The 25,103-nt window shown below is 48.8% G+C and overlaps 1 protein-coding gene across 7 annotated transcripts in view; it reads right to left on the minus strand.

The window, feature by feature from the left end:
* Positions 1 to 25,103, minus strand: part of GRID2IP (Grid2 interacting protein) — a 56,963-nt gene that overhangs the window by 25,900 nt on the left and 5,960 nt on the right. For 4 of the 7 annotated variants that reach the window (XM_019753653.3, XM_074313947.2, XM_074313948.2 and 1 more), the window contains exons 2-5: positions 22,100 to 22,185; positions 11,819 to 11,932; positions 9,848 to 10,280; positions 4,922 to 5,076 (exon numbers count right to left, since the gene is read on the minus strand). In XM_019753653.3, the coding sequence (XP_019609212.3) occupies positions 4,922 to 5,076; positions 9,848 to 10,261 (569 nt within the window). In that variant the 5' untranslated portion in view covers positions 10,262 to 10,280; positions 11,819 to 11,932; positions 22,100 to 22,185. Of the gene's footprint in view, positions 1 to 3,868; positions 3,951 to 4,921; positions 5,077 to 9,847; positions 10,281 to 11,818; positions 11,933 to 22,099; positions 22,186 to 25,103 lie in introns of those variants that run through there. The other 3 variants (XM_074313953.2, XM_074313952.2, XM_088798784.1) reach the window with 2 other exon arrangements.

Below are 25,103 nucleotides of genomic sequence, written 5' to 3' on the forward strand. Positions count from 1 at the left end.
AGGCTGTCAACGGTGCCTCCTTTTGGCCCCCTCCATTAGTCCCATCCAGGAGCCTCGCCTCTGATCTCTCGGGCCGCGGCAGCCGGGTTCCCCTCATAGTGGCTAGTCTCTAACACCCACTGCACTGAGACTGAACCCCACAGTTCAAAGGAAGTCCCAACTGCCTTTTGTAGGACATGGGGGGGCTTGTAAAACAGGGGATGGCCTTCGCCCTGGGCCTCAAGGGGCTCAGCAGAAGCCAGGACCAGCTCCTGGAAGCCCTCCTGACCTACCCAGGGGGGAAGCTCTAGTAAAGAAGATGCTAGACGGGGGTGGGGGGGGTGTGGGGGGGGGATGCCACTGTCAGCGGCTGACACTGCACTGGGAGACCATGGAGAACTATGGGAGGGTCTCAGGGTGTAAGGGGAGGTGGAGGCACCCCCGAGGTTGGGGTACCAGAGGAGGGGCGATGCTGGGAGGGGAACAGGAAGGGTGTTGAGATGGGACAAGTGTCTAAATTCTAAAAACAGACGAAGGAGAGCGTATGAAGCCTGGTGAATGAGGAGACATGAGGAGGGGCCACCAGGCTGGGCAGTTTCCACGTGAGTGGGTGGGGGACTCAGAGGGCCTCCCTGAGATGGGTGTGCCCTCCTGGGAGAGGAGGGGAGGAAAGGCTACAGAGAGGAGGGGAGAGATAAAAGGAAAGAGGGTCTGGACTCTTCCTCTGGCTCTGGGCCTGCCACTCCCTGCAAGTCAGAGCAGGAGCAGACCCCGGAGACCACACTGCATTGTCCCTTCTTGCTGAGCCAGGTCCTGGCTGCAGGCCAGAAAGGGCTGATAGATGTCGGGGAGCCAGCCCAGGGCATCCTGGGGAGGGGCTCCTGGGGGCACGCTCAAGGGGACACCAGCACAAGGCTCTCTCCTTGGCAGGCGGCAGTCACCGCCCAGATAGGCTGGACCTCAGAGGCAGGGCACCCCGGGACTCTCCCTCGGTCTCAGACATGAGAGGGACAACCTCCATGGCCTGCCTGCAGATTCCTGCGGCCCATCTCAGGGAGGATGCTGCCCCCCTGACCTTCGGGCTGGTACTCTGTCCAGGCCATGCTGCCCAAAACACCTCAGCCCCATCTTCCTGACCCCAGCAAGGTCACCACCCTGCGGTGACCTCAGGGCTGCAATTCTCCCGGCGGCAGCAGCAGGAAGCCAGAGCCAGTGCCCTGTCCTCCCCAGGCCTTGTCCTCAGCCCTGCCTGAGAGAGAAATATCCCCTCGCTGTCAGCATGGCTCCCTGATACCCGCAGGTCCACAGCTGTCCCAGCATGCTGGAACCATTCTGGTTGATCTGTACAAGCTGCAATGGCCCAGCATCCAGAACCAGGCCTGCCCGAAGGCTGTGAACACTGCCCACCTTGCTGTGGGCAGAGGAGATGGCAACACAGAGCAAACACTCATGCTCCAATCCAGACACAGCCAGCAGCCATTGCCTCAGGGCCGGCGAAGGCTCCGGAAGGGGCCAGCAGCTGGCCTGCCCCGAAGCGCCTACCCCAGCCAGAGTGTGCCACCAAAGGCAGATCACTTCGGCACAGCAGTTCTCAACTGGGGACATTTGGCACTGCCTGGAGACAGCTTTGCTTGTCACAAAATGACAACTGGGAGGGGGCTGTGCTTCTGGCAGCCGGTGGGTGAGGCCAGGGATGCTGCTAAACATCCTACAATATACAGGACAGGACGGCTCCACCACAGAGAATTATTGGGCCCAAAAGGTCAATAGTGTGGCAGTTGAGAAACCTCTCTAGGGAGAAGGAGACCCTCCCGGGGGAACCCTCACTAAGTGAGCACATAGATATGACTGGCACTTCCGCTTCAGTGTCAGAGAGCTCACTCCATAATTTTGTATGACAGTGTCCCTGACACTTGTCATTACAGCAGAAGAGGGTGAAGGAAGCGCAGACGTTCCCTCACATGCTACCCGCAGATTCTCGACTAACCTCTTCTGCTTGCAGTTGGCAGAGTTCATTTGTGTAATTTCCTACCAAGAACCCTGCTGGGGACACACAGGGATTATCAACCCCCCTTTATAGATAAACAGCAGAGATCAATGAACCTGCTTAAGGTCGCACAGCCAGTGAGTAGATGTGGGATTCAAGCTAGGTCTGTGGGGATTTCAAATTCCAGCATCTTCCGCCAGCTCCATGCCTGCCCCTCCCTCTCCTTCCACATTCCCTGAAACACTAGCAGACCCCAAAGCTGACTTAGCTTTCCTGTTCGCTCCTAACCACGTCACACTTTCCAAACTGCCTGGCCTGTCCTAATTAGAAAGCCATTTTATCACTTCATCAAACTGGGATCCCTTTGGGGACAGACCCAAATTAAGCTCTGAGCCGTGGGATTAACTGCCCTTGTAAAGGGAGATGAGACCCTTTGCTGACGTGGCTGCCTGCCACTGACCCGAATCTCCCTGTCACCGCAGTACTGGCCAAGAGAACTTTCTGCAATGACGAATATGTGCGCTGTCCAGACAGTCGCCACTAGCCATGTGTGGGTACTGAGCACTTGAACGATGGCTAGTGAGACTCGGAAGCGGAGTTTTACATTTCATTTAATATTCATTACATTTAATTTTCAATAGCAACACGGGGCTAGTGGCTACTGTGCTGGATGGCCCAGCTTCAGTCTCACTGCTCCTGCTCCTGTCTTCCCGAGCCTTCCGTGTAGGCCATGGGGACCAGCCCTCGGAGGCCACGCGGTGACGTGGGGGGTTCCAGCCTGCACTGGGCACACACAGGTGTATCTTCACCTACCCTTTGCTGCTCAACCTCTCATGTAAACCTTGTCTCTCCTCGCTGGGGGGCAGAGGGTCCCACCCCAGCCCACAGATGTAGCTCTTATGCTCCTCACCCCATGCCGGGGCACTGTTGGGTACCCAAACCCGTGGCCTCTGTGGCACCGTCCTCACCCTGGCCTTCAGGGATCCACATCTGTGACTGATGCCTGGCTCTGATAAACTCCCCACTGGGGACTGTCTTCCCACCTCCACAGGACACCCCACCAGACCCCACTGGCAACTTCCTGACATTGGCACCTGCTGCCTCCTCTGAGGAGCCCACCCTGATTGCCCCCCTGATGGTTTACCCTCCACCGTCTCCACGGGCACTCAGTCCTGGGAATCACAGAAAACTGCGTCTGTGACTCCTCCATGGCCCCCTGAGCTCTCTTGGGAAGGTGCTGTGTGGGGATCATTGCTGCCCTGGGACACGAGGGGGGGTTGTGGAGGTGGAGGTGGCTGAAGCCACCCTGCCAGAGTACTCCTCTCCCAGCAGAGCCCAGCGGGGCGCCGCCCCCTCCTCCAGCGGCCTCCCCAATTTTCCTGTCGCACTTGACACAAGCTGACAACACAGGCTGCTGTTTCATCCGCCCCAGCAGCACCCGGGGGATGCTGCGGGAACGGGCATCCCCAGGTGTCCTGCTTCCCAGGCACTAAATCGCGCACGCCCAGCCCACGGGGGCGCTTCCCCCACCCCTGCTCTTCCTGACCCACTGGGGTCGGGAAAGGCAGGCGTGGGGGCTGTCCCAAGAGGCGGACAGGCTGGCTGGACAGAGGCGGCAGGGACAGAAGCTGGCGAAGCACTGAAGGGAGATGAGCGGACCGAGAGGGCTTCTACAGAGTCCAGCTGCTAGCAGCCTAGGGACGTGCACTAAGTTCCCAGGGGATACCTGGCTGCCCTCGACCCTGACCCAGACCTGGTGGAGAGGGGTGGAGTGGGGGATGTCCATCATCACCTCCCCAGGGAGCCCTCAGAGCCAGCAGGTCTCTACAGCAAATTCGGCTCCAGAAATAACTTTTTGTTCCTATCGGGATTTTCCCAGCAAGGGGCAGGCCCCTAACTCACCCCAGGCAGCTCATGGTGGCCTCTTTCGGTGGCTTTCTGTGCTCCGCTGCAGAGCGGAGACGCTGTGCCCGCCGGGCTTGGGTGGGGGGGTGGGGTGGCCAGCCCCGTCCCTGACATTGGCCAGGCCCAGAGGGAGGGGCAGGCTGTGGGGTGAATGGCAGCGAGGGGAGGGGGCGGGCTGAGCCCAGGAAGGGGGAGGGGTCAGGGTGGGGGAGCAGTCGGAGGCCTCGGAGGCAGGGTCAGGAAAGAAAGCCCCGCAGGATCCAGGCAGGGAACGCAGCACTCAGGCCCAGGCGGGCCTGATGAAAGCTGGGCAGTGACCCTGGCAGGAACCAGGAGGAAGGTAGGGGGCTCCGGAGATTCCCTGGACCACTCCAGGTGTGCATCACCAGATTTTTTTTTTCTGAAAAATAAACTGAGAGGTTCCAAAGCTGAGCACAACAGCAGAAAGTGCACAGCTGACTGGGTTCACATTCCTGTGCCTGCCACTCATTTGCTGTGTGACTTTGGGCCAGCCTCTTAACTTCTCTGAGCCTCAGTCTCCCTCTGTGAAATGCAGCGCTGGGTGGATTCAGCCAGATAGTGTTCCTCTCGGTTGGCACATAGCTGGCATCAGCAAAGGACAGAGAGCGCACACTGTTTATAGGACTGGGTGGCAGGGATCCACAGCAGGACCCTGGACTGCACATCGTGCCACTGCTCTGTCTCCATAATGAACTGGGAGTTTCCTGGTATCCTGTTGATTTCTATGACCTGGTTTTGGATAGAGCAGGGCCAGCTGTGATTTCAGATCAGGAGGTCGGTCCCTCTGTGCCTGGCCAGCCTAGCGGTTAGTGTCTCTTTCCTTCTCAAAGCGCTGCTCTGCCATCCAGCACAGGCAACAACCGCTCTTCCCGGGGTCACTGGCCCACCCTTGTTCTGGGACTGAAGGGGTGTTGGGGTCCAGGTCAGGAGCAGGCCACGCAGTGGCAGCAATGCCTGGGATGGCGGTGGGGCTCCCCTGAGCGAAATGAGACACGCCCTTCCTGCCCATCCCACCCCAGACTGAGGTACCTGAGGTTGTCCAGGAGTGGCCCACGGGCCTCACGGGGCAGTGCCAGGGTGAGTGCCCACACCAGATCATCCACCCGCTGTTCGGCCGCGAACTGCTTCAGTGCAGCGAACACCTGCTCCTTGGCAGTCGGCTGGTCCCCCAGGATTTCGTCCACCTGCAGGGAAGGGTCCTGTGAATGATCGATCACAAGGGACCCAGGGCAGAACCCCAGGGAATCTCACCCCCTCCTTCCTTCTCAGTTTACCTCCACAGGACAGCTGACACGAGGGGCACTGCCCAAGTCACTCCATTTGAAACCTCTGCAGCTCTGTGACGTGGGCATGGCTAGGATCTAAGGAAACTGAGGCTGGTAGGGGTGAAAGGACTTGCCGAGGGTTACGGGGTCAGGACTCAAGCCCAGAGACAGCCCTTCCACTGAATAATGTAAGAATCACAGGAATCACAATACAAGAGCTTAAATGTGCTCCACGCACCCAATAATTGCTAGTTACTGTTCTTATAAAACTGTGCTCCCTTCTACCACACTGTTCACTGAGAGATTCTACAGAGAACATTCTGGCTCCACGAAAAAAGCTCTGGCATGCACGCATAGCCCAGGATTTGGATGCCCTCAGTGCTCTCTCTGGACTTCCATTCTCTTCACCTTCGTGTACAAAGCAGCTGATGTGGATCTATTCAGAGGAGTCTGTGGAAATGGGCATGTCGCACATCCAATCGGGGGACATCTGTAGTTTATTGGCTATTTAGCCAAGAAAGGAGGGAACGCTTTTTCCTGGTAGGAGGCAAGACATTGGCAGTTATGTTGTAGCTTTGGCCATTTGGAAGCTCTTGCCCAGGGCTTTGGCTCTTGAAGGGATGATGCAGAGGCTGGTCAGGACAGTGGCAGAGTCCCGTCATGCACCCTGAGCAGACTCTTCCTGAAGGATACTTCAGGACAGCTATGCTCCAGGCTGCGATCTTTTCTTGGTTCTAAGTCTGGGTCTCCAGCACTGATTCTCTGAACTGTCCCTCCCACAAATTCCTTTCCTGCTGAAGTTAGTGGAGTTGATGTCCGTTGTTTTGTTGCCAAGTTCACTCCATACTCTGCAATACTGGACATCGTTGATTCTAGGGTAATTTTTTTTTCATGTTTTAACATCTCTGAGATCAGTGTGTGTCTTGTGGGTAATTGTCATGCCTGTGCGTGTGTGAATTTGGTCATAGGTATTCATATTGTTACATCCGCTGAGCTATGTGCACTGCTAGTACTAAGAATGTCCAAATGAGACTAAAGTCCTTTTTCAATAACTACGAAATTAAGTGACAAGAAGGCGATGAGAAAGCATGTGTCATGGGTTAATTGGCAGGGATTTTTCATGGGTTAATTTCATGGGTTAATTGACGTTAATAAAACAATGGTGCATCTTGCCATTGACAGTGTTTCCGATTTGCTGCAATGCGGTACTATTTACCCAGTAAGGATGATGCTGTCAGTCTCTATTTAAAATCATGAAATGGGGAGTGATGGCTAAAGGGTGCAGGGTTTCTTTTTGGGGTGATGAAAATGTTCTAAAATTGACTGTGGCAAATACACTAATAACCAATGAACTGTACACTTTAAATGAGTAAATTGCATGCTACGTGAATTGTATCTCAATCAAGCTGTTATAAAATACATAGAAAAGTGTGATAAATAGGGAAGTAAAAAAAGCAGGTTATCAAAAGTAACACATAGTGTTACTTTTTTATTATATATAATTGCACATGTGCATAGGAAATACACACTAACTTTTATAGTGATTGGATTTTTTAATAATTCAGTGGCTTCCATTTCTTCTACAGTGAAGTTACATGACATATAGTCAGGAAAAGAAACACACGTTATCATTGCTCCCCCCCTCCCGCTTTTTAGTACTGTTATAATAAAAATTCTTACAAAAGAAAATTTACCATTGTAATCATTTTAACGTGTCCATTTCAGTGGCACTAAGTGCACTCACGCTGTTGTGTAATCATCCCCACTAGTCCCAGATCTTTTTCATCCCCCCAAATGGAAACCTATGAAGCAGCTACTCCCCATCCCCTTAGTCCCCAGCCCCTGGCAACCACTAATCTACTTTTCTGTCTCCATGGATGTGCCGGACTGGATATGAGCCAATGGATCACACATCGTGCGCGCTCGTGTCTGGCGTTGTTACTTTTTATAATGCCGCCGTCAGTGAGCCATCGTCTCTGGGCACTGACTTCCCGAGCTGACCCTGAGGTGCAGGTGGGAGGCTGGGCGGCTGAGTGAGCCTGAGTTTGCCACGCATCTCTCAGGGGCGTGTGGGTGCGACTTCGGCCAGAACCAGGACTGCCCGGTGCCACTCATTCACCTTCCATCCACCTCCCAACTTCTGAACAGACACTACATCCCCGCCTCCGCCCTCCACGCTCAGAGGATGAAGGGCCGAAAAGTCACTCCTCGGGGGCCTGTCCTGACCACCCTGTCCAAGTGGCCCCCATCACTCGCTCATGTCCGTCATCTTTATGTGAAATAGCTTGTGTTTTGATGTGCCCACTTCCTCCCAGGAATGCTGGCCGCACGAGAGCAAGCTCCCGGCCTGTCTCATTCACAGCGGGTTCCCAGTCCTTGCACATCAATCACGGTCCACCATCGATAACTGCCACATGCTCCGATCTCAGCGTCTCTGCTGCCTCCTTGCCGTCAGCTTGTTTAAAAGTTCAAGCCTCTCCCAACCGATAAATAAATACATAAACAGAGCCCCCCGGCCCCACAATCTCGTCACCCTCTTATTTCTCTGGCCCAGCGCTGTCTACACCTGCTGTTTCCATACGACGGCCCCTGCCCACCACAGTCGGCCCCACTTGCAGCGCCATGACAGTGCTCTGGCCACGGACACCACACGGTGACTCCTACATCTTCACCTTCAGCCCAGAGCTTGCTCCTGAACTTCAAAACTGTTTCTCCAACTGCTCCCTAGATGGTGGCACAAGGGGGTGAAGGAAGGCTTTTCAGAGGTGGTGACGCCATAGAAGCAGTCAGGGGCCGCGTTCTGCGTGTGCCTGAGTCCTAGCACATGCGCACCCCAAGATGGTGTTACTGTCTGTCTCCACCACCAGGTATGATGGCCTGAGACCCAGACCTGATGTCTTACTCCTGCCCAGCCCCAAGCACAGGGCCTGGCACACAGTAGGCACTCGGTGAATGTTTATGGAACCAAACCAAAGAGCTGCAAGTGGCTGGCCGTTCTCGCTTTGCATTTCCTGTAGTTCCCCTGCCGATCTCAGTTTCCCTTTTGGTGACGAGAGCAGGCTGCAGGGCAGGGCACCCCCTCCTTGTGCACCCACCATGTCCAGGAAGGTTAGTGGCTTTGAAATCAAAGTCAGCTGCAGCCTCAATTCCAAGGAGAACATGGCTAGCGGGAAAGATGTTTTATGTAAGAAAGGAAAAAATAGTCCTCGCTCCTGGGGCCTGTGCCACAGCGCGGTTTTGGTGTCAGCTATTATCCAGCTGCTCTCAACCTACATCTAAGCATGAGGCACCATCACGGGACACTAATGGATTTTCTATTAAATATCAGATTCTTCAAGGAGGAAAAACTGGGGCAGCGAGGCTGCTGGCAAGAACCCAGGAGCTGATTGTTGAAAACCGATGGGGGGCTCCATAGATGCCCTTGATCTTCCTGAGGCAAACTTTTTTGGGGATTTGTTCTCAGCTTTTGGAGGTGCTTGGTGAGCTCTAACCAGAATCCATCACTTCCTATGCCCCCTTGCCAGAAAACACACCACAGCTGGCCCGGGCAGCCCATCAGATTGCACCCTCTGCTAATGACCACCCAGGCCCTGCTTCCAGGCCAGGTCTGCATGTCCAGCCTGCCCTGCTGCAGGCTCTAACTGTGCCTCTTTCTGACTCCAGGGATTGGATGGAGTCTGGGACAGACCTTTGTTTCTAGAGCAGATCACCTGGGATTTAGCAGACATTATTAGTTGCTACAGTCTAAATGTTTGTGTCCCACCCCCCCCCCAAAAAAAAAATCGTATGTTGAAAACCTAACATCGCCGAGTTGGGGCCTTTGGGAAGTGGTTGGGTCCCGAGAGTGAGGCCTTCATGAATAGAATCAGTGGCCTTATGAAGGCGCCCCCAGGGAGCTCGCTCGCTCCTTCTGTCACATGCGGACAGAAGTCTGCCACTCAGAAGAGGACCCTCACGCCATATGTTGGCACCCTGGCCCCAGACTTCCGTCCTCCAGAACGGTGAGAAATAAAACAAATGCCTGTTGTTCCTAAGCCACCAGGTCTCTGGTATGTTGTTACAGCAGCCCAAGTGGACGAAGACAGCACGTTAGCAACACAGACAACAGAAAGAACGATCCACTGCCACACACACACGGATGCAAGTCACCGACCATGCTGACCACTGAAGTCTGGCCCTAAAGAGCACATACTGCACGGATCCATTTATATGAAGGTAACAGATGCAACCATCATCTGTAATGGTGGAAGTCAGATAGCGGCTACCTCCTGATAGAGCAGACAGACAAGGAAAGGGGGACATAGGAACCTTCTGGGGTGAAGAAATCATTCTACAGCCTCCTTCCTATTATTATCTGTATTTTATTAGTCTACAGTTTGATCAGAGTGGTGGTCACAAGGGTGCTTTCATATATAAAACTTATTGAGCTGTACACTTAATGCACTTTACTGTATACCCCTATATCTCAAGAAAAAAGAAAAGCAACCCCCACAAACCAAGCGAACACAATTACAAAATTAGTTAGGTTCAGGGCCATGAAACTTGAGTATCATTAAATTTCTGGTAAACCTGTCCTTAGAAGATTCCTCAGTTGCAAGTTATGGGCGCCTCAAGCTCCTGGCCCACTCTGGGTGGCAGCATGCCGGACGTGCCCGCCCACAGGAGCCCTCACCCACCCCAAGGGCCCTACCTTGCGGCTGAATTCCTGGGCCTTGCGCCTGCGTTCTCTGTGCACCAAGTCAGGGCGCTTGCGGCCCGCGAGGCGCAGCAGCTCACGGCCCAAGGAGAGACCGCGGCCAGGGCGCGGAGGCCGCAAGACTGCGGTTGGGGTCTCTGGGCCGGATCCCGCGCCGGGGCCGCCGCTGGGGCCCGGGAGCACGCCCAGGCTGGGAGGCACGCGCGGGCAGCGCCGGGCCAGACGCACGAGGCCCTCGCGGTTCAGGCCACCCACGGCGAGCCCTTCAACCTCCAGGATCTGATCCCCTGGCCGCAGACCCCCGGCGTGCGCGCTGCTCCCCTCTGTCACCTCCAGGACGAAGCAAGGGCCAGAGCCACCCAGTCGGAAGCCGAAGTCCTCAGGCCAGCCTTGGTTGGTGGCCGGCATGGCAGCAGAGGCCGTTCGGCTGGAGAGGGAGACAACACGTGGGATTCCTTGTGGCCCTGTACACACAACTGCATACCATTTAACCCCCCCCCCCAGGTGTGTGTGTGTGTGTGTGTGTGTGTGTGTGTGAGCCTTGACATCTCTCTGCCTCCATGTGGAGGACCAGTTCCTAGGTAGTGTCTGAACTCCTGGATCCAGCTGTGCCTGAAATCCACAAACTTCTATAAGACAAAAGGACTTCCCAGTGACATGAGCTCACAAATTCCTACTGACATTTGGAGAGTATTTGCCCTGTGAGTTCTAAGACTCTCCTTCTGACCTCGCTGGGGAAGCACTGTGGCTGCTTTGGGGTCTCTAGGATTCTGGCTCTACGGCAGGCTCAGAGGGAGGAGGTGACTCTGTCCTCCAAGAGGCCGACTGTATGGCCTGCTGAGGTGGGCTGGAGGCACAAACACAGCCTGGCGGCACGAGGATGACAGTCCTGGATGGAGCTGTCTGTGGGTGTGTGTTTCCATACGTCTGTAGAGCAGGGATTCCTTTTAGAGGAGTCCATGGATGGCCTCTGGAATTGTAGGCGATATGGCTTAGTTTTCCAGGGGAGTGCACAGTTCTGAGGACTTCCCGACTCTGGCTCAAAAGAAACTCTCAGGGTTGGATTTTGAAGGCCCTGGTCTCGGGTGCCCCTCAGCCCTCCTCAGATGCTTGGGAGTCATTCTCCTTCTTGCTCCCTCTCCCAGCAGCTGGCCTCTCCCAGAACGCCTAGGGGACACTTTTTGGAAGCTGGAGAGTTGCGGGCTGGGAGGGACCCAGGGTTCCATAGCATCATGGACTAAGCAGTAATGTCCTTGAGCGACATTCAGTGAGAACCTGTGTCACCCGCCCACCAGAGAGCATAATGTGACAACTCCTCACCCTGGGTGGGGTGGACAGCGGCTGTCCCACCTCAGGGGCCCACATCCTCCTCTGCCAGACTGTGCGGCTGCCATGGAGCCTCAGGGACACATCCTCTGTCTCTTGGTGGCAGCACCAGACTCCTAGGTCCACCGGGCCCAGGAGGGGTGGGGCATCACCAGGTCTCGGAGGGGCTTGTACCGTGAGAGAAGCAGTCAGCTCCTCCACAGTCAAGGAGGGACTGGCTGGAAACTCTGAATTTGGGGCAAGGACACATGCTCCCCCTCCAAGTATTCACCTGTTGTAACCAACACACCTGCGGCAGGGCTGCCTGTCAGAAGCCAGAGCAGGCAACTCCTAACAACACCTGCACACCCAAACTCTGGTGCCCACAGGGCTGAAAACACTGCCAGCACTCGGACGCCCCGGCTTTAACCATGTTGAGCCCTCCAGTGCGTCCCCAGCCTGGAAGACTGGCCCAAGCCCTCTCCCGTCTACCCAGAGCTCCCTATGTGGGCCACTCTTTCCCCCTCACCTTTGCCTGGAAACAGGAATCCGGGCTCCTGACAGGGCTGGCTGGGCTATCTCAGTGCACGAGAGGGAGGCATCCCAGGACCCCTCATCCCAGAATACTGGGTGCCACACCTCCTCCCCAGGTTTGCTCACCTTCCTTATGGGTGACTGCGATGGCCACGGTGACAGAACCCAGCACTTGTGAACATCTGCTGCTCAGTGCCCTGGCATCAATTACTGGTGCGCCCGAGGTGACAGCTGGAGTTTCTAAGGCAAAGTGATCCTCTGAGTAACCTGAGAGGGCCCCCGTTACCAGGTAGAACAGCAGGATGGCTGGACAGCTTGGCCAGGGCTCAGGGTGGCAGGCCCTTGCTGCATGGTCCTCAGGCAGGAGTGAACACTGATGAGGGGGCCTGGGGACGGCACACCCATGGGGTCAGAGCTTGGCAGATGGACTGAGGATTCAACTGAGGTGTCTGGGGTGAGGGGTGTCACTCAGTCTACTGATGGCAGAGGGGGCTGATGGGACTCCGTAGGGCACAGGATCCAGTTCCCACACACACCACCACTGGAGCCCCACAGGCCAGGTTTTATTGGTGGGGGGAGGGGGGAGTCAGGCCATAAAAAAGGTCCGGATGGGAGAAAAGATGCTGAGCTAAGTAATTCTGGAAATGAGTGAAGTCTATAAAACTAAAAGCAAAAGGAAGAGCCAGAGCACTGTGCTCTAGATGGTAAAGTTGTTTCCCATGGAGGTATAGGTTAGCAATTCTGAAAGCGCACTATACGTGCATACTGGAATTGGACAATCAAGTAAATGGAGGTGGGAACCAGCTTTCGCTGTTGGAGTGGGAGGTTACAGACAAGCAAAGGGGAAAAGCTAGAATGATCTACGTGGTACTAGATGAGAGGAGGGATACTGGTATGAACTCATGTTTAGCTTACTACAGCTGGAGATGGAGACACACAGAAATATTTATAGATATGTGTCCATACATAGGGTAGTATCTGCACATATATTTGCTTGCTTTGTCAGCCCCGAGGGACTCGAAGCTAAGACACCCCAGCAGCAATGAGCACATCCAGTGCCAGATTTGAATTTCCATATTATTCCCCAATAAAAGGAGCCTGGGCTCCTTGGAGAAATGACTTGATTCTCCGGCTTGGACAGGAAATATACAAGATGACCCTGGAGCGTCTTCTAGTGCCATAGAGTAAGGAAGGGCTAAACTACCTCTCTCTCTCTCTCTCTCTCTCTCTAAGGGACACAGGAGTTTGCTGAAAATGAAAATCCTCCCAGTGGACAATGCTGGAACAATTTGAGCAAAAAGGTAAATAACATAGTATCAGATTATAACCCAAAATGTAAAATAAATATCCACCAGTCCATACTTATATGAACAATTGATTAAATAAACGAGGAAGAGAGACAAATCTCTTGTGCAGTAGAATTCCCAATAATTTATGTAGCTACTTCCCCGTAAGTGTGGGCTGTGCATATTATTTCCTTCCAAAGGGACAGCATGAAGCGGTGGGGGGCGGGGGGGAGTAACTCTACAGTGGACAAACATGACCTCAGTCAGGTGCTCAAGTTCAGCATCAACAGGGATAAGTCAGGTGGATGGTACTGTACCATTTATTTGATGTGATGAGAATGGCCCTCTTCTTCTGTGGTTTTCCTCTCGCTAAACCATAACCAGTCTAACCATGAGGAAAGCATCAGGCAAACCCAAATCGTGTGACATTCTGAAAATACCTGACTCTTGAAAACTCGCAAGGTCATCAAAAACAAGGAAAGTCTGAGAAGTTGTCACAGATTAGAGGAGCCTAAGGACACCTGATGACCAAATGCAGTGTGGGATTCTGGGCGGGCTCCTGTGACAGAAAAAAGGGCATTAGGTGAAAACTAAGGCAATCTGAATTAGCTAATAATAATGGATCAATATTAGTTCATTAGTTGTGACAAATGTATTCTAGTAATGTAAGATGTCAGCAATAGGGGACACTGGGTATGGGGTAAAAGGGAACTTTGCACTATCTTCATGACTTTTCCACAAATCTAAAACTATTCTAAAATTAAAAGTTTATTTTTAAACCCTCTTCTCAGGATGTGGGGGATGGGAATCAGATAGACTAGAAAGTACTCTTAATAGGTCACCATGACTGAGCTGGATGTTTTCCAGAGTTTGTTTTACCCAAAGGTGCTCTCCAAGTTAGTGTGTGTGTGTGTGTGTGTGTGTGTGTGTGTGTGTGTGTGTTTGTGAGAGAGAGAGAGAGAGAGACAAAGAGAGAGAGATCCATATGTGTTCCCTAGTCTTCTGTATGTTATAACTCTGATAGGGAGCTAATAGTATATCCTCATATTAAAAAAAAATCACGAGTGAGCAAGTGTGTCTGCAGAACATGGTAGAAGAGTGCATGATGTAATAGAATACAAGTTCAAGCACAGGCCAAATGCTTAATGGGCTGCATAACTGTTGTGCTGCATGGCAATTAGACATAAACGGCAGCTGTCACATGGGTGACTTGGCTTGCCCTTCTGTCTTCTTGCATTAACAAACTGATGTTTCTCTAGATGGTAAAAAATGGAGTTACCTGACACTGCTGATGGGAATGTAAAATGGCACAACCATCATAGAATTCTGTGGCCATTTCTTAAAAAGCTAAACACACACTAATCACACGATTCGCTCCCATCCCACGCTTAGGTATTTATTTCCCCAGGAGAAACTGAAGTATCTAGGGCCACAGAGACTCAGACATGAATGTTACAGCAGCACTATTCACAGTAGCCCAAAAGTGGAAACAATCCGAGCAGCCATCTCCTGGCAATGGATAGACACGTTGTGGTACACAATGCATCCAATGGAACACTACTCAGATATAAAAAGAAATGAACTATGGATCCACACAACAACATGGATGAACTCAAGAGCATCATGCTAAGTGAAAGAAGCCAGTAATGAAAGACTCTGATTCCATGTACATTAAGTTCTATAACGTGCACACGCATCTATAGTGTCAGAAAGCAGATCACTGATGTCTGGTGCCGAGGTGGAGGGAAGGGTGCATTGCAGGAAGGCATGAGAAAACTTCTGGGGATGATGGAAATGGTCTGTATTTTGATTGTGGTGGTAATTTTACAGGGATATATACATGTCACAATTTACTGAATTGGACATTTAAGTGTACGCAGTTTATCAGTATAAATTATATCTCGATAAAGTTGATTTTTGAAACTTGAATTACTTGAGGGGTACACTCCGAAACTCTGTAACTTAAAGAGGATGGGGAAAGAACGCGCACTGAGCCAGACCTGATCATGTGCCAGGTAACTGTCATTTGATTGTCACAACTCTCCCAACGAAGTCACACAAGCTCATGAGCGGCTGAGGTGGTGTTTGACCATCTCTGCCCTCCTTTCTCTAAGCTCTCAGAGGACTCCAAGTTCTGGAGTCTAGAACTCACTGCAGAAGAACACATCTCTGGAATGTAAGCCTGGATCCTTTCTCCATGTTCCATCCTTAAGGCTTTGCCCAGGCTGTCCCAATAGACTCTCAACATGTGTCGGGGCACTTCCCACAAGTGCCACAGGTTGAGCCAACCAAGCCCTTAGGACGCCAGCAGGTAGGGGTAGGGAGCCAGGCCTAGGTTTCTAGGGGTTTCCTGGGGGTGTTCGCAGGAATGGAAAGGAGAACCCCTGGAGACTCGTGGGCGGCTGCTGCTCTGAAGGACTGGCATCCTTGACTCCTTTTGTAATCGTACACCCCAAAGTCAAACAGTAACATAGCCTAAGGACTCTGCCACCGACTTTCAAATCCTAACCAGAACTCACCAGCTTCTCTGCACTCCCACTCTCCTGAACTGGTTCCTAAGCCTCCTCACTGGTCTTCCCTTGCCCCCTGCAGCCTATTGTCAACATAGCAGCCAGAATGATGGATCTGTTAAAAGGGAAGTCACATCATGTCACTCCTCTGCTCAGAAACCCTCCCCACTGCTTACGTCCTCACAAGAGCCTGCAGGACCCTCCCGGGCAGGCCCCTTGCAACTCTCTGACTTTCCCCCTTGCGCACTCCCTCCATGCACAGGCAGGCAAGTTCCCACCTCAGGGCCTTTGCACTAGCTCTTCCCTCTGCCTAGACTGCTTTCCTCCAGGTGCATGCATGTGCTCCTCGTGTCCCTTACAATATGTTCCGCTGTCTCTTGTTCCACGAGCCCTCTCCTAGCACTCCTGCACGCCCTTCTCCACAGCACTTCTCACCGTCTGCCATGCCATGTAACTTACTGATTTCTCTCTTTCATTGTCTGTCTCCACCATCAGAATGCAAGCACCGGGAGGGCAGCGACGTCCATGCTTTGTTCACTGTGGTACCTGTAGCACCTAGGACAGTGCTTGGCTCACAGTGGGTATTCAAATATTTGTCAAATGAGTGACTATGCCAATAAACCCTGAGACGCCCTCCCTCTCATGGAAGGAAGTGCGTTCTCCCTGCGAGGCTGCCCTGCGGAATTGTAAGGAATCTCCAGGACGGCCCCAGTGGCAGATAAGCACTGTTTTGTGACTAGTATTATATTCACTATCATTATGTTCTTCCGACAATTCAACTGTATTCCCAAAAGTTACAAACCATTTTTTTAAATAAAATAAGCTTTTAATTTTAGAGTAATTTTAGATTCACAGAAAATTTTCAATGATAGTAGTTTCCATATCCCCCATATCCAATGTCCCCTATGGCTGACATCTTACATTAGTACGGTACATTTGTCAGTTAATGAACTAGTATTGACCCACTATTAACTATATTTTTGTACCTATTAGTAGTTCTAATTCAGTGTCTTAGTTGTTACCTAAGTCCTTTCTCTGTCCCAGGGGCCCATCCAGGATGGCACATTTAGTTGTCATGTCTCCTTAGGCTCCTCCAATCTGGCAATTTCCTTGGTTTTGATTATCTTGACAGATTCTCTGTGTCTTCTTAAATAGCTCATGATAGATTTATTAAATGTTCTTTAGTATTCCTCTTTCCGTTCCCCTTCCCCTCCCTCTCCCTCATTTCTTTTTATTTTTGCGTATCATTCCATTATATGCATGGACCACAATTTCTTTATCCATTTACCTATTGAAGGACATCTTTGTTCCTTCCAGTTTTGGGCAATTAGGAATAAATCTCCTGCAGATATTCATACACGGTCTTTTGTGTAGACATCACTTTCAATCAGTCGGGTAACTGTCTAGGCATATGATTGCTGTCTCACGTGGTAAGACACAAGGTAGTTTTGTCAAACCGTCAACCTGTCTCCAAAGTGGTGATACCGTCTGCATGCGCAGCAGCCGTGACTGAGATTCTGTTGCTCCACATCCTTGTAGGCAACGGGCATAAAGGCTGTTTTGGATTGTAGCCCTAAAAGAGCTGATATTTAAAGTTACTTTTTCCTAATGCTAAACGATGTTGAGTATCTTTCCATAGGCTTCTCTGTCATCCGCGTACCATCTCTTTTTTTTGAAGATCTAATTGGCTTTATTAAGCAATTCATGATTCATGAATTGGGCAGCACCCCATCTAGCAACTAGAAGGGAGCACCCGTGTTTCTTCTTGGTGAGGTGTCTATCCAGATATTTTGACTATTACATTTTATTTTGTAATTGTTGACTTTTAAGAGATTTTAAACAATATTTTGGATACAAGTCCTTTATCTAATATATGATTTACAAATATTTTCTCCCGGTGGGTAACTTGTATTTTCATTCTCTTAGCAGTGTTACTCACAGAGCAAAATATTTAATTTTAATAAAGTCCAGTTTGTTAAATTTGGGGGCATTATGCTTTTGACATTGTATCTAGACACTCAAAGCCAAGGTTGTGTAGATTTTTTCCTAACTTTTTCTTCTCGCCAACGCTGAAAAACATGCTGCCCAACCGTGATGCCCTGTCCAGAGCATGTTATAGGTGTTCTGACTCCTCCATAAGAAGACGCTTTTCCCCCCTTAAATAATTCACAGAAATATGACTGAAGACCACAAAATGGAGCCTGCTTGTTACGGGCTGAATTGTTTCTCTTCAAGTTCATATGTTGAATTCCCAATCCCCCTACCTCAGAATGTGACTGGATTTGGAGATGGGGCCTCTAAAGAGGTGATTAAGTCAAAATGAGGTCCTCAGGGTGGGCCCTGATCCAACATGGCTGGTGTCCTTATAAGAAGAGGAAATTAGGACACAAAGAGACACCAGGTGCTTGTACACACAGAAGAAAGACCATGTGAGGACACAGAGAGAAGGTGGCCGTCTGCAAGCCAAGGAGAGAGGCTTCGGGAGAAGCCAACCCTGCAGACACCAGGATCCCAAACTTCCAGCCTCCAGAACCGGGAGAAAACAAGTGTATATTGTTTAAGCCACCCCATCTGTGGTGTTTTCATATGACAGCCCAAGAAAACTAATGCACTGCCATAGTAAAATTTTATCTGAATATAGCAAAAAGACTCTTCATCAGGATGTGAGAGCTGGGTAAGCGGCCTTGGCCAAGGAGAGCAAACGAGGGCAGACGGGTTGATTGGGAAAACCCAGACATCAGTTTAAAATTGACTGGCGTCTTCTTCTCTCCACGCCAAGTCTACCCTAGCACGTCTAGCCACTCTGGACTGAGAAGAGTCCAAACTGGGCACTACTATCTTGTAGTTGTGTCGTGTACTCCTACCCAAAGCCTCCTAATATATCTGTACTATATGTCCTGAAGATCAAAGGCAGGGGAGTAGGTGACCATCTGCTGAAGGAATGGAGCGGGTGGTCCAGATGATTGTTCATCCCCACGACATGAGAGCTGAAGTTGACCAATGACATATGGCATTTTCAGAGCAGGTTTGATGACTGGCATGGGGCCATGCTATGGCTTTCACCAACAACTCAGATCGTGTATTAGTCAGGGCGATTAATGCTAGCTGCTGTAACAAATGATCTCCAATCTCAGTGGCTTAACATAATAGTTTTATTTAGCACCTAATCACAGTCTGGTGTGGGTTGCGTGGCTTTCCTGGGCCGGGGGAAGGGCTACCTAGGCAGCTATGTGCCATCTCTGAAGAGATGTTGTTCTGGTGGCTCGCTGGTCCAGAGGAGCCATCAGAACCTGGGAGGCTAGTCCACTGTCATTACTGAGCCAGGATGGGGCTCCTCACTTCCCAGGGACATCGGATGGATTCTGTGGGACACTGACTCCAGACTCCTCCCACTGGCCTCCCGTTGGAGCCTCCCTGGAGAGGCTTCCATGGCCACATTCTTTCCTGGTTCTCAAGTCAGGGTGATTCCCTCAACTTGGCCTTCTTGCCAGTTTCTCTTTTTCTGCCAGTCCCGTGTCACTGGGCAGCCTCTGCCTCTTCTCTCTTTACACCTTCTTACTCTTCCTAAGAAATCACATCCATTCTGGGTGACCTTGGAGCACTGTGCTACTGCAGCTTTGTGGCTAAAATTTCCTCCTCTGTCCTTTGAATATACATTTCCTTGAACCTACACCAGGAGACGGCTGCCAGGAAGGAATTTTATTAATAGATTTGCCTTTGAGTCTGGGAAACGAAGGACATCCATCACACAAGTTCCTGCCGTGCCCCAAGCACCCCATGTTTTCACTGCTGCACCTTCATTCATTCTGGGCTTAATCTTAATTTGAGACACACTTTTGACAAATTCCTCCCATCATTCCAGATATAACAATTTATTGATTGCCACCCAGCATTCATGTTCCTTTCTAGTATCAATCAGGTCTCCATCTGGAATACCTCTCCCCTGAGCATCTTATGTGATTTGGGAGAAATTGATCCCCACCTCTGCAGCTTCAGTACACGGCCTAGTTGAACTCACACCCTGGCCCCATCATTGGTTCAGGGGTGAGCTGATGACTCAAGTTGGCCAGAGTGAATCTCAGCACTCCCACTTGGAATGCCAGGGTAAACCTCTCCTATCTCCTCTCATTCAAAGTGAATGTGGAACCATGAAGCCCCAACTGTGGCTGGCAGTCATCCCATCACCAGGAGGAAAGCTGGCCTGGGGATAAAGCTGATACTGGGTGGCAGAGTAAGGGACAAAAAGAACCTCTGTCCTTCATGACGCCATTGAGCTGCTGATTCAAACCATTCCTGAAGCCTACCCAATGTCCAGGGCTGGATGCTCCTTCTGCTCAGCACTGTCAGCCAAAGATGACCAGATTCCGATGGCAAGACTCATTCCTGGTCCCAATCAGGGTAGAAAACTAGAATCTCTGTTGAGAGGCATTAAGATGGTGGCTGGAAATAGGATCTCAAGATTCAGCAAATAAAAATACAAGATGTCCAGGTAAAGTTGAATTTCAGATAAAGAGTGTTTAATTTTTAAGTGTAGTATACTTGTACACTCATTGAGAGCTACCACAGCTGAGGGTGAAGTGCAGAACTGGTGGCCAAGCATTTGGGCTGAGACAAGCTGAGCAGTGCACCGAGTTAAGATCCTTCGAGAAGTGACCAGAAAATGGAGATTCTGCCCTGATAATCCCCCTTTGACCTGGAGGCTTTAAGGAGCAGCAATCAAGGTAGCAAAGGTCAAGCGGAAATTCAGAATTGTAAGTTGGCCACACCTACATTCTGCTCCAAGCTGGCAAATTGTGACACACTGTGGCCCCACCTACTGGCCAGAGAAATTTGTTTTGGTGATATCCATGATACAGATTTCATTTGGGTATGTAATTCATCCTTTTCCTTTCGTTCATGCAACACATTTTTATTGAGCATCTACTATGAGCTAGTCATTAAAATAGTTGCTGCTGATAAGTAAGCAAACACAGATCCAATCCTTGCCTTCCAACAAAAATACTTTTGTTACATTTCTTTTTAAAATTTTTGTTTTCTCCACCGTAAAATTTCTCCTGACAAACAAATCACTGATTTTAAACAAGTATCATGTGCTATTTACCTGTTGCAAAGGGAGCCATGAAGTCCTGTATCCCATTACCCAAGTACTGCCTCAGTCATTCCCTTGGGGACAAGAGATCGTGGTATAAAAGCTGGTTAATCCTGTCAACCGACCTGCAGCAGGTAAAAAACTGATACCACAGGTCCAGTTTCAGGGGCTGACAGGAGTGTGTGGGAATGCTCCAAAGAGGGAGTCTTTGCTACATGTTTCACAGGTGACACAATTCTGTCCATGAAGCTTGAAATAAATTTTTGGTTTTAGGCTTAAAGTGTGTTTTCTCCTATGCTACATATTTATAAAATACAAACGTCAAGGTTCATGCTTAGAGGTTTTAAAGAACAGAGGGAAACAATAAAATGCCAGAAACACATGAGTTTCAGGAACCGATCAACCACTGAGAGATTTATCCTGAGAAAATAATTCCACTGAAAAAAATAAAAGCTATGAAGATGTTACTTGCAAAACTATCTATAATATTAAAAAATAGGAAATAATACAAATGTCTAACAATAAGATATTAAGTTCATTACATTGTAACCATGAATAACAACTAAAACTATCTAGAGGAAAATCACTTATGATAAACTAAATGAAAGCAAAATTCAAAAATTATCTACATATTAGGTTTGTGTAAATGTAATTGCAGTTTTTGCAATTATTTTTAACCTTTTAAACCGCAATTACTTTTGCACCAACCTAATATTATGATTACAAACTGTTACAAACCTTTTAAATATAAAATTCACATTTTTCATGTTTATATAAATAAAGTAGCAGTTAAGATAGTAAAATATAGTCTTTTTCTCAGCTGTTATTTATATTTTCTATAAAATTAAAAAATGAGTTTAAAAAGAAAATATGAGGTGGAAGAAGAGCTAAGTGACTATACGTTTCTGAAGATTAGGATGTCTTTACTTACAGAAAACATAACTCAAAATGGTTTAAAACAGTAAAGGGGCCCTTTGGCTCATCTAACTGTGAAGTCCAGGACTGTGTCAGCTTCAGGCACCGTTTGCTCCAGGCTCTGACTTCTCTGGGCCTTTCCTGGGTCTGTCCTCTCCAGTGTGCAGGCTTCATCCTCAAGCTGGCTTTCCTCACAGCCCCAAGATAAGGGAAGGAAAGCTATAGGCTTCCTCTTTAATATCATTATTCAATAGAGGGGAGAAAGGCACCTATACTGAATGAACAGGAATCCTAGCTTCACTCCAATTGGTTCACTCATGTTCCAGACACTGGCCAAACATTACAGAGGTTGGCCTTGTTTTGAAAAAGTATTGTGATAAGGATAGGATTATCCCGATTGGCTGAGACCAATTAACACCCACCCCTAGATCTGGGGGTAGTTCAATCCTACCCAAAGAGCACATAGGAAGGTGTGTGGCTTCCATGCTGGGGAGGGAACCTCAGTGTCCACTGTGCTCTGCATGTGCAGGAGACTGTCAAGAAAAGCAGGCATGTGAGTCAGAAGGCAGTGAAAATTTAATAGAGACAAAGTGCCTTGGCTACTCACTCTAAATGACTCCTTTCCCTTCTGAAATCTTCTCAGCCATCATGGGAAGACATTCCAGATGAATTAGGGATAAAAATATAAATCACCTAGAAGAAAACATTGGAGAAAATATTTGTGTGTATATATATATTTTTGGTGTGTGTAGTGCTGGGGTAAAGAAAACCTTGTTAAACAAGATATGAGGACAAAAGCCACAAAAGAAAAGGCTGATAAATTTGAGTACTTCAGAGTTTAAAACCTCTGTTGACAAGAACCATAAAGTTAACAAATGTGTGACATGTAGGAGAAAAATATATGACATTTATAGCAGAGACAAAGGATTAATATTCAGAATATGAGAGAATAATTTTCATTTCTTCCTTTTAGTAATGACTTTCCAAGTTAGTTGAACACATAGCAGCACCGCCAGAGACTACAATTCCCAGCGCCCCCTGTAGCCAGGTGGCCATGTGACTAAGGTCTGGCCAATGGGATCTGAGCAGGAAAGGCTAAGTACAATTGTCAAGTTCCATTCTTAAAAGCAAACAGCTTTCATTTCTTCCTGGGCCATTTCTCAGGCGCTGGAAGGAGGTGACCTTGGGGTAAGGACAACATCCTAGTGCTGTGGCTCCAAACTGCACAAAGTGCCCTGAGGTGCCACAGTGATCTCATAGGGGTGCTGTGGATATCTTAAAATTTGAGGAAACAAAGCAACATCGGCATTGTACATGAAATGCTGGCTTGAGCTAGTTCACGCTTTCAACATTAGATTGCTAAATTCCTGATGTTGCATCTTTATGCTGGACTGAGAAAGCAAGTGCCTCTGGAATATTTAGGTGGAGCAGGAAACGAGAATGGTGGTTTCCAATCTGATTTTAAAGTTTGATAAATTATGCAGTATGCAAGGGACACTACACTGTTAGGACATAAATACTTAGGAACTTGTTTACAGCCAATTATTTAGTCGATGGGATTGTTGGATACTTCTTTTGGCCTAAGAGCTCTGTGAAAAAATAGTTCTAAGTCACTTAAGGGTGCTGTGAACAGAAAGCTTGGGAAGCTCTGCTCAAACTAGTGGTAGACAAGTAACAAGACAGGAAGAATCCGGGTCCCTGTGTCAGCTCATGGATCTCCTGGAGCAGAACTGCCTGCTGCTCCTGTACTGTCCACCCACCTCTGGACTACTTTCTTATTAAAGCCATTGTGCTTCGGGGTTTCTCTGTTGTAACAACACAGCAGACATTGTAGGTGCCCTGCCCACATCCCCACAGCCCTCAGTGGAGGTTACTGGAGGACAGTTCCTGGACATGCCGATGGCTTCCTGAGTCTCTGCCTGAGGACGCTCTCTGTCACTGGGGCCGGGCAGATCTACGTGCGGGCAGGCCGGAAGGACGAGAAATCAGAGCTCTGAGTGATTGGGTGAATACCCCATCAGCTTTGCCAGTCAGAGAAGCCACTTGAAGGCATGTTTTATGGAGCCTCTCAGAGGGTCTCCACATGCCCATCTCTGCTCATAAACATGTTTTCTTGGCTTTCCACTCTTCTCTCACTCCTCCAATCCCTCACCAGGTTTCCTGGGAACACCTCCAAAAAATGAACTCCTTGTTCCAAATCCCTCTCTTGGGGTTTGCTTTTGGGGGAACCTACACTAAGAGAAACAGCTTAACCTGTACCCTAACAAATACACAAAATACATAAATAAGTACTACAAAACAACAAGAAAATGGTAAACAACTCAAACAAAAATGGCAAAGGATAATTGTAAGCAATTCACAACAGAGGAAAGACAATTGGCCAATAAACACATAAAATGTTTCACATCACTAGAAACAGCCGTTATAATTCAGACGGTCCAGCACAGTAATTAAGAACACTAGTCTGAGTTTGAATTGTGGCTCTAATGTTTTCTAGCTCTGTGACCCTCAAATAATTATCTAACTTCTCTATGCCTCCGTGTCTTCAGCTACTAAAGTGGTGTAACAATATTTATCTCATAGTTACTATAAAGATTAAATGATAGTTAAAATTTTTAAAGTACTTAGAACAGTACCTGGAACACAGTAAGTGATATAGTGATATGTAAGCGTTGACTGAGTAAATAAATAAAAATGCCACTTCATCCATCAGAATGGTAAATATTAAAGGAATAGATCTAGCAAATGTTGGCAAGGGTTTGGAGAAACAGGCTCTCTCAGACATTTATAGGTGACAATCTAGTAGCATTTGTTAAAATTTAAAAAATGCCTATATTTAATTAGGCATTAAATTCTTTGGCCCAAAAATTCTACTTCCACTAGCAGCCCTAGAAAAACACACCTACTTGTGTAATGAAACTCATGCAGGTATTTCCACTGTAGCCTTTTCTGTAATAGCAAAAACTGGAACTAACCTAAATGTCTAGTAATAGAACAGTTACATTAGACATTGTAAACTGGTGGCCCTTGGGCTAAATTTGTCCTGTCGGTGTGCTGGGCTTAGTCTGAACCATGTTTTAACATTTTGAATTAGTTGTCAACATCAAAAAATTAGGATTTTTTTTTAAATTTAAAAAACCCACATTTTCAGATACTCTTAAAACACTGGAATTCAAGTTAACAATCCCTTGGTCAATGTAAATAGCTACTTCTGCTTAGAACAAAACACAGCTTCTCTTTGTCACTGTACGGATGTTACCTGCATAGCCCCTGTAGGCACTAAAGCTTGGGACCCTGGCAGATGAGTTACGGCTCAGCTAAGTAATGAAATGCATGCAATGAGGTAAATACAATGTAGTAACTATATATGTAGCGATATGGAAAGACCACCAACACATATTGTTGAGTGAAAAAAAAAAAGCAAGATGGAGAACTCTTATGTATAAAATGCCATTTCTGTAAACAAGTTATAATATATATTTGTACATATACACTAGAATGTAAACTATACAGTTCAGGGATTTTTCTGTTTTATTGCTGTGCTCCTAGTGTCTAGAATAGTGCCTGACATATATTGGGTACTCAATACATGTTTGTTGAATAAATACATA

The sequence above is a fragment of the Rhinolophus sinicus genome, chromosome 5 (genome assembly GCF_057876585.1).
Source record: "Rhinolophus sinicus isolate RSI-liver-muscle chromosome 5, RSI-T2T, whole genome shotgun sequence".
NCBI lineage: Eukaryota > Metazoa > Chordata > Mammalia > Chiroptera > Rhinolophidae > Rhinolophus > Rhinolophus sinicus.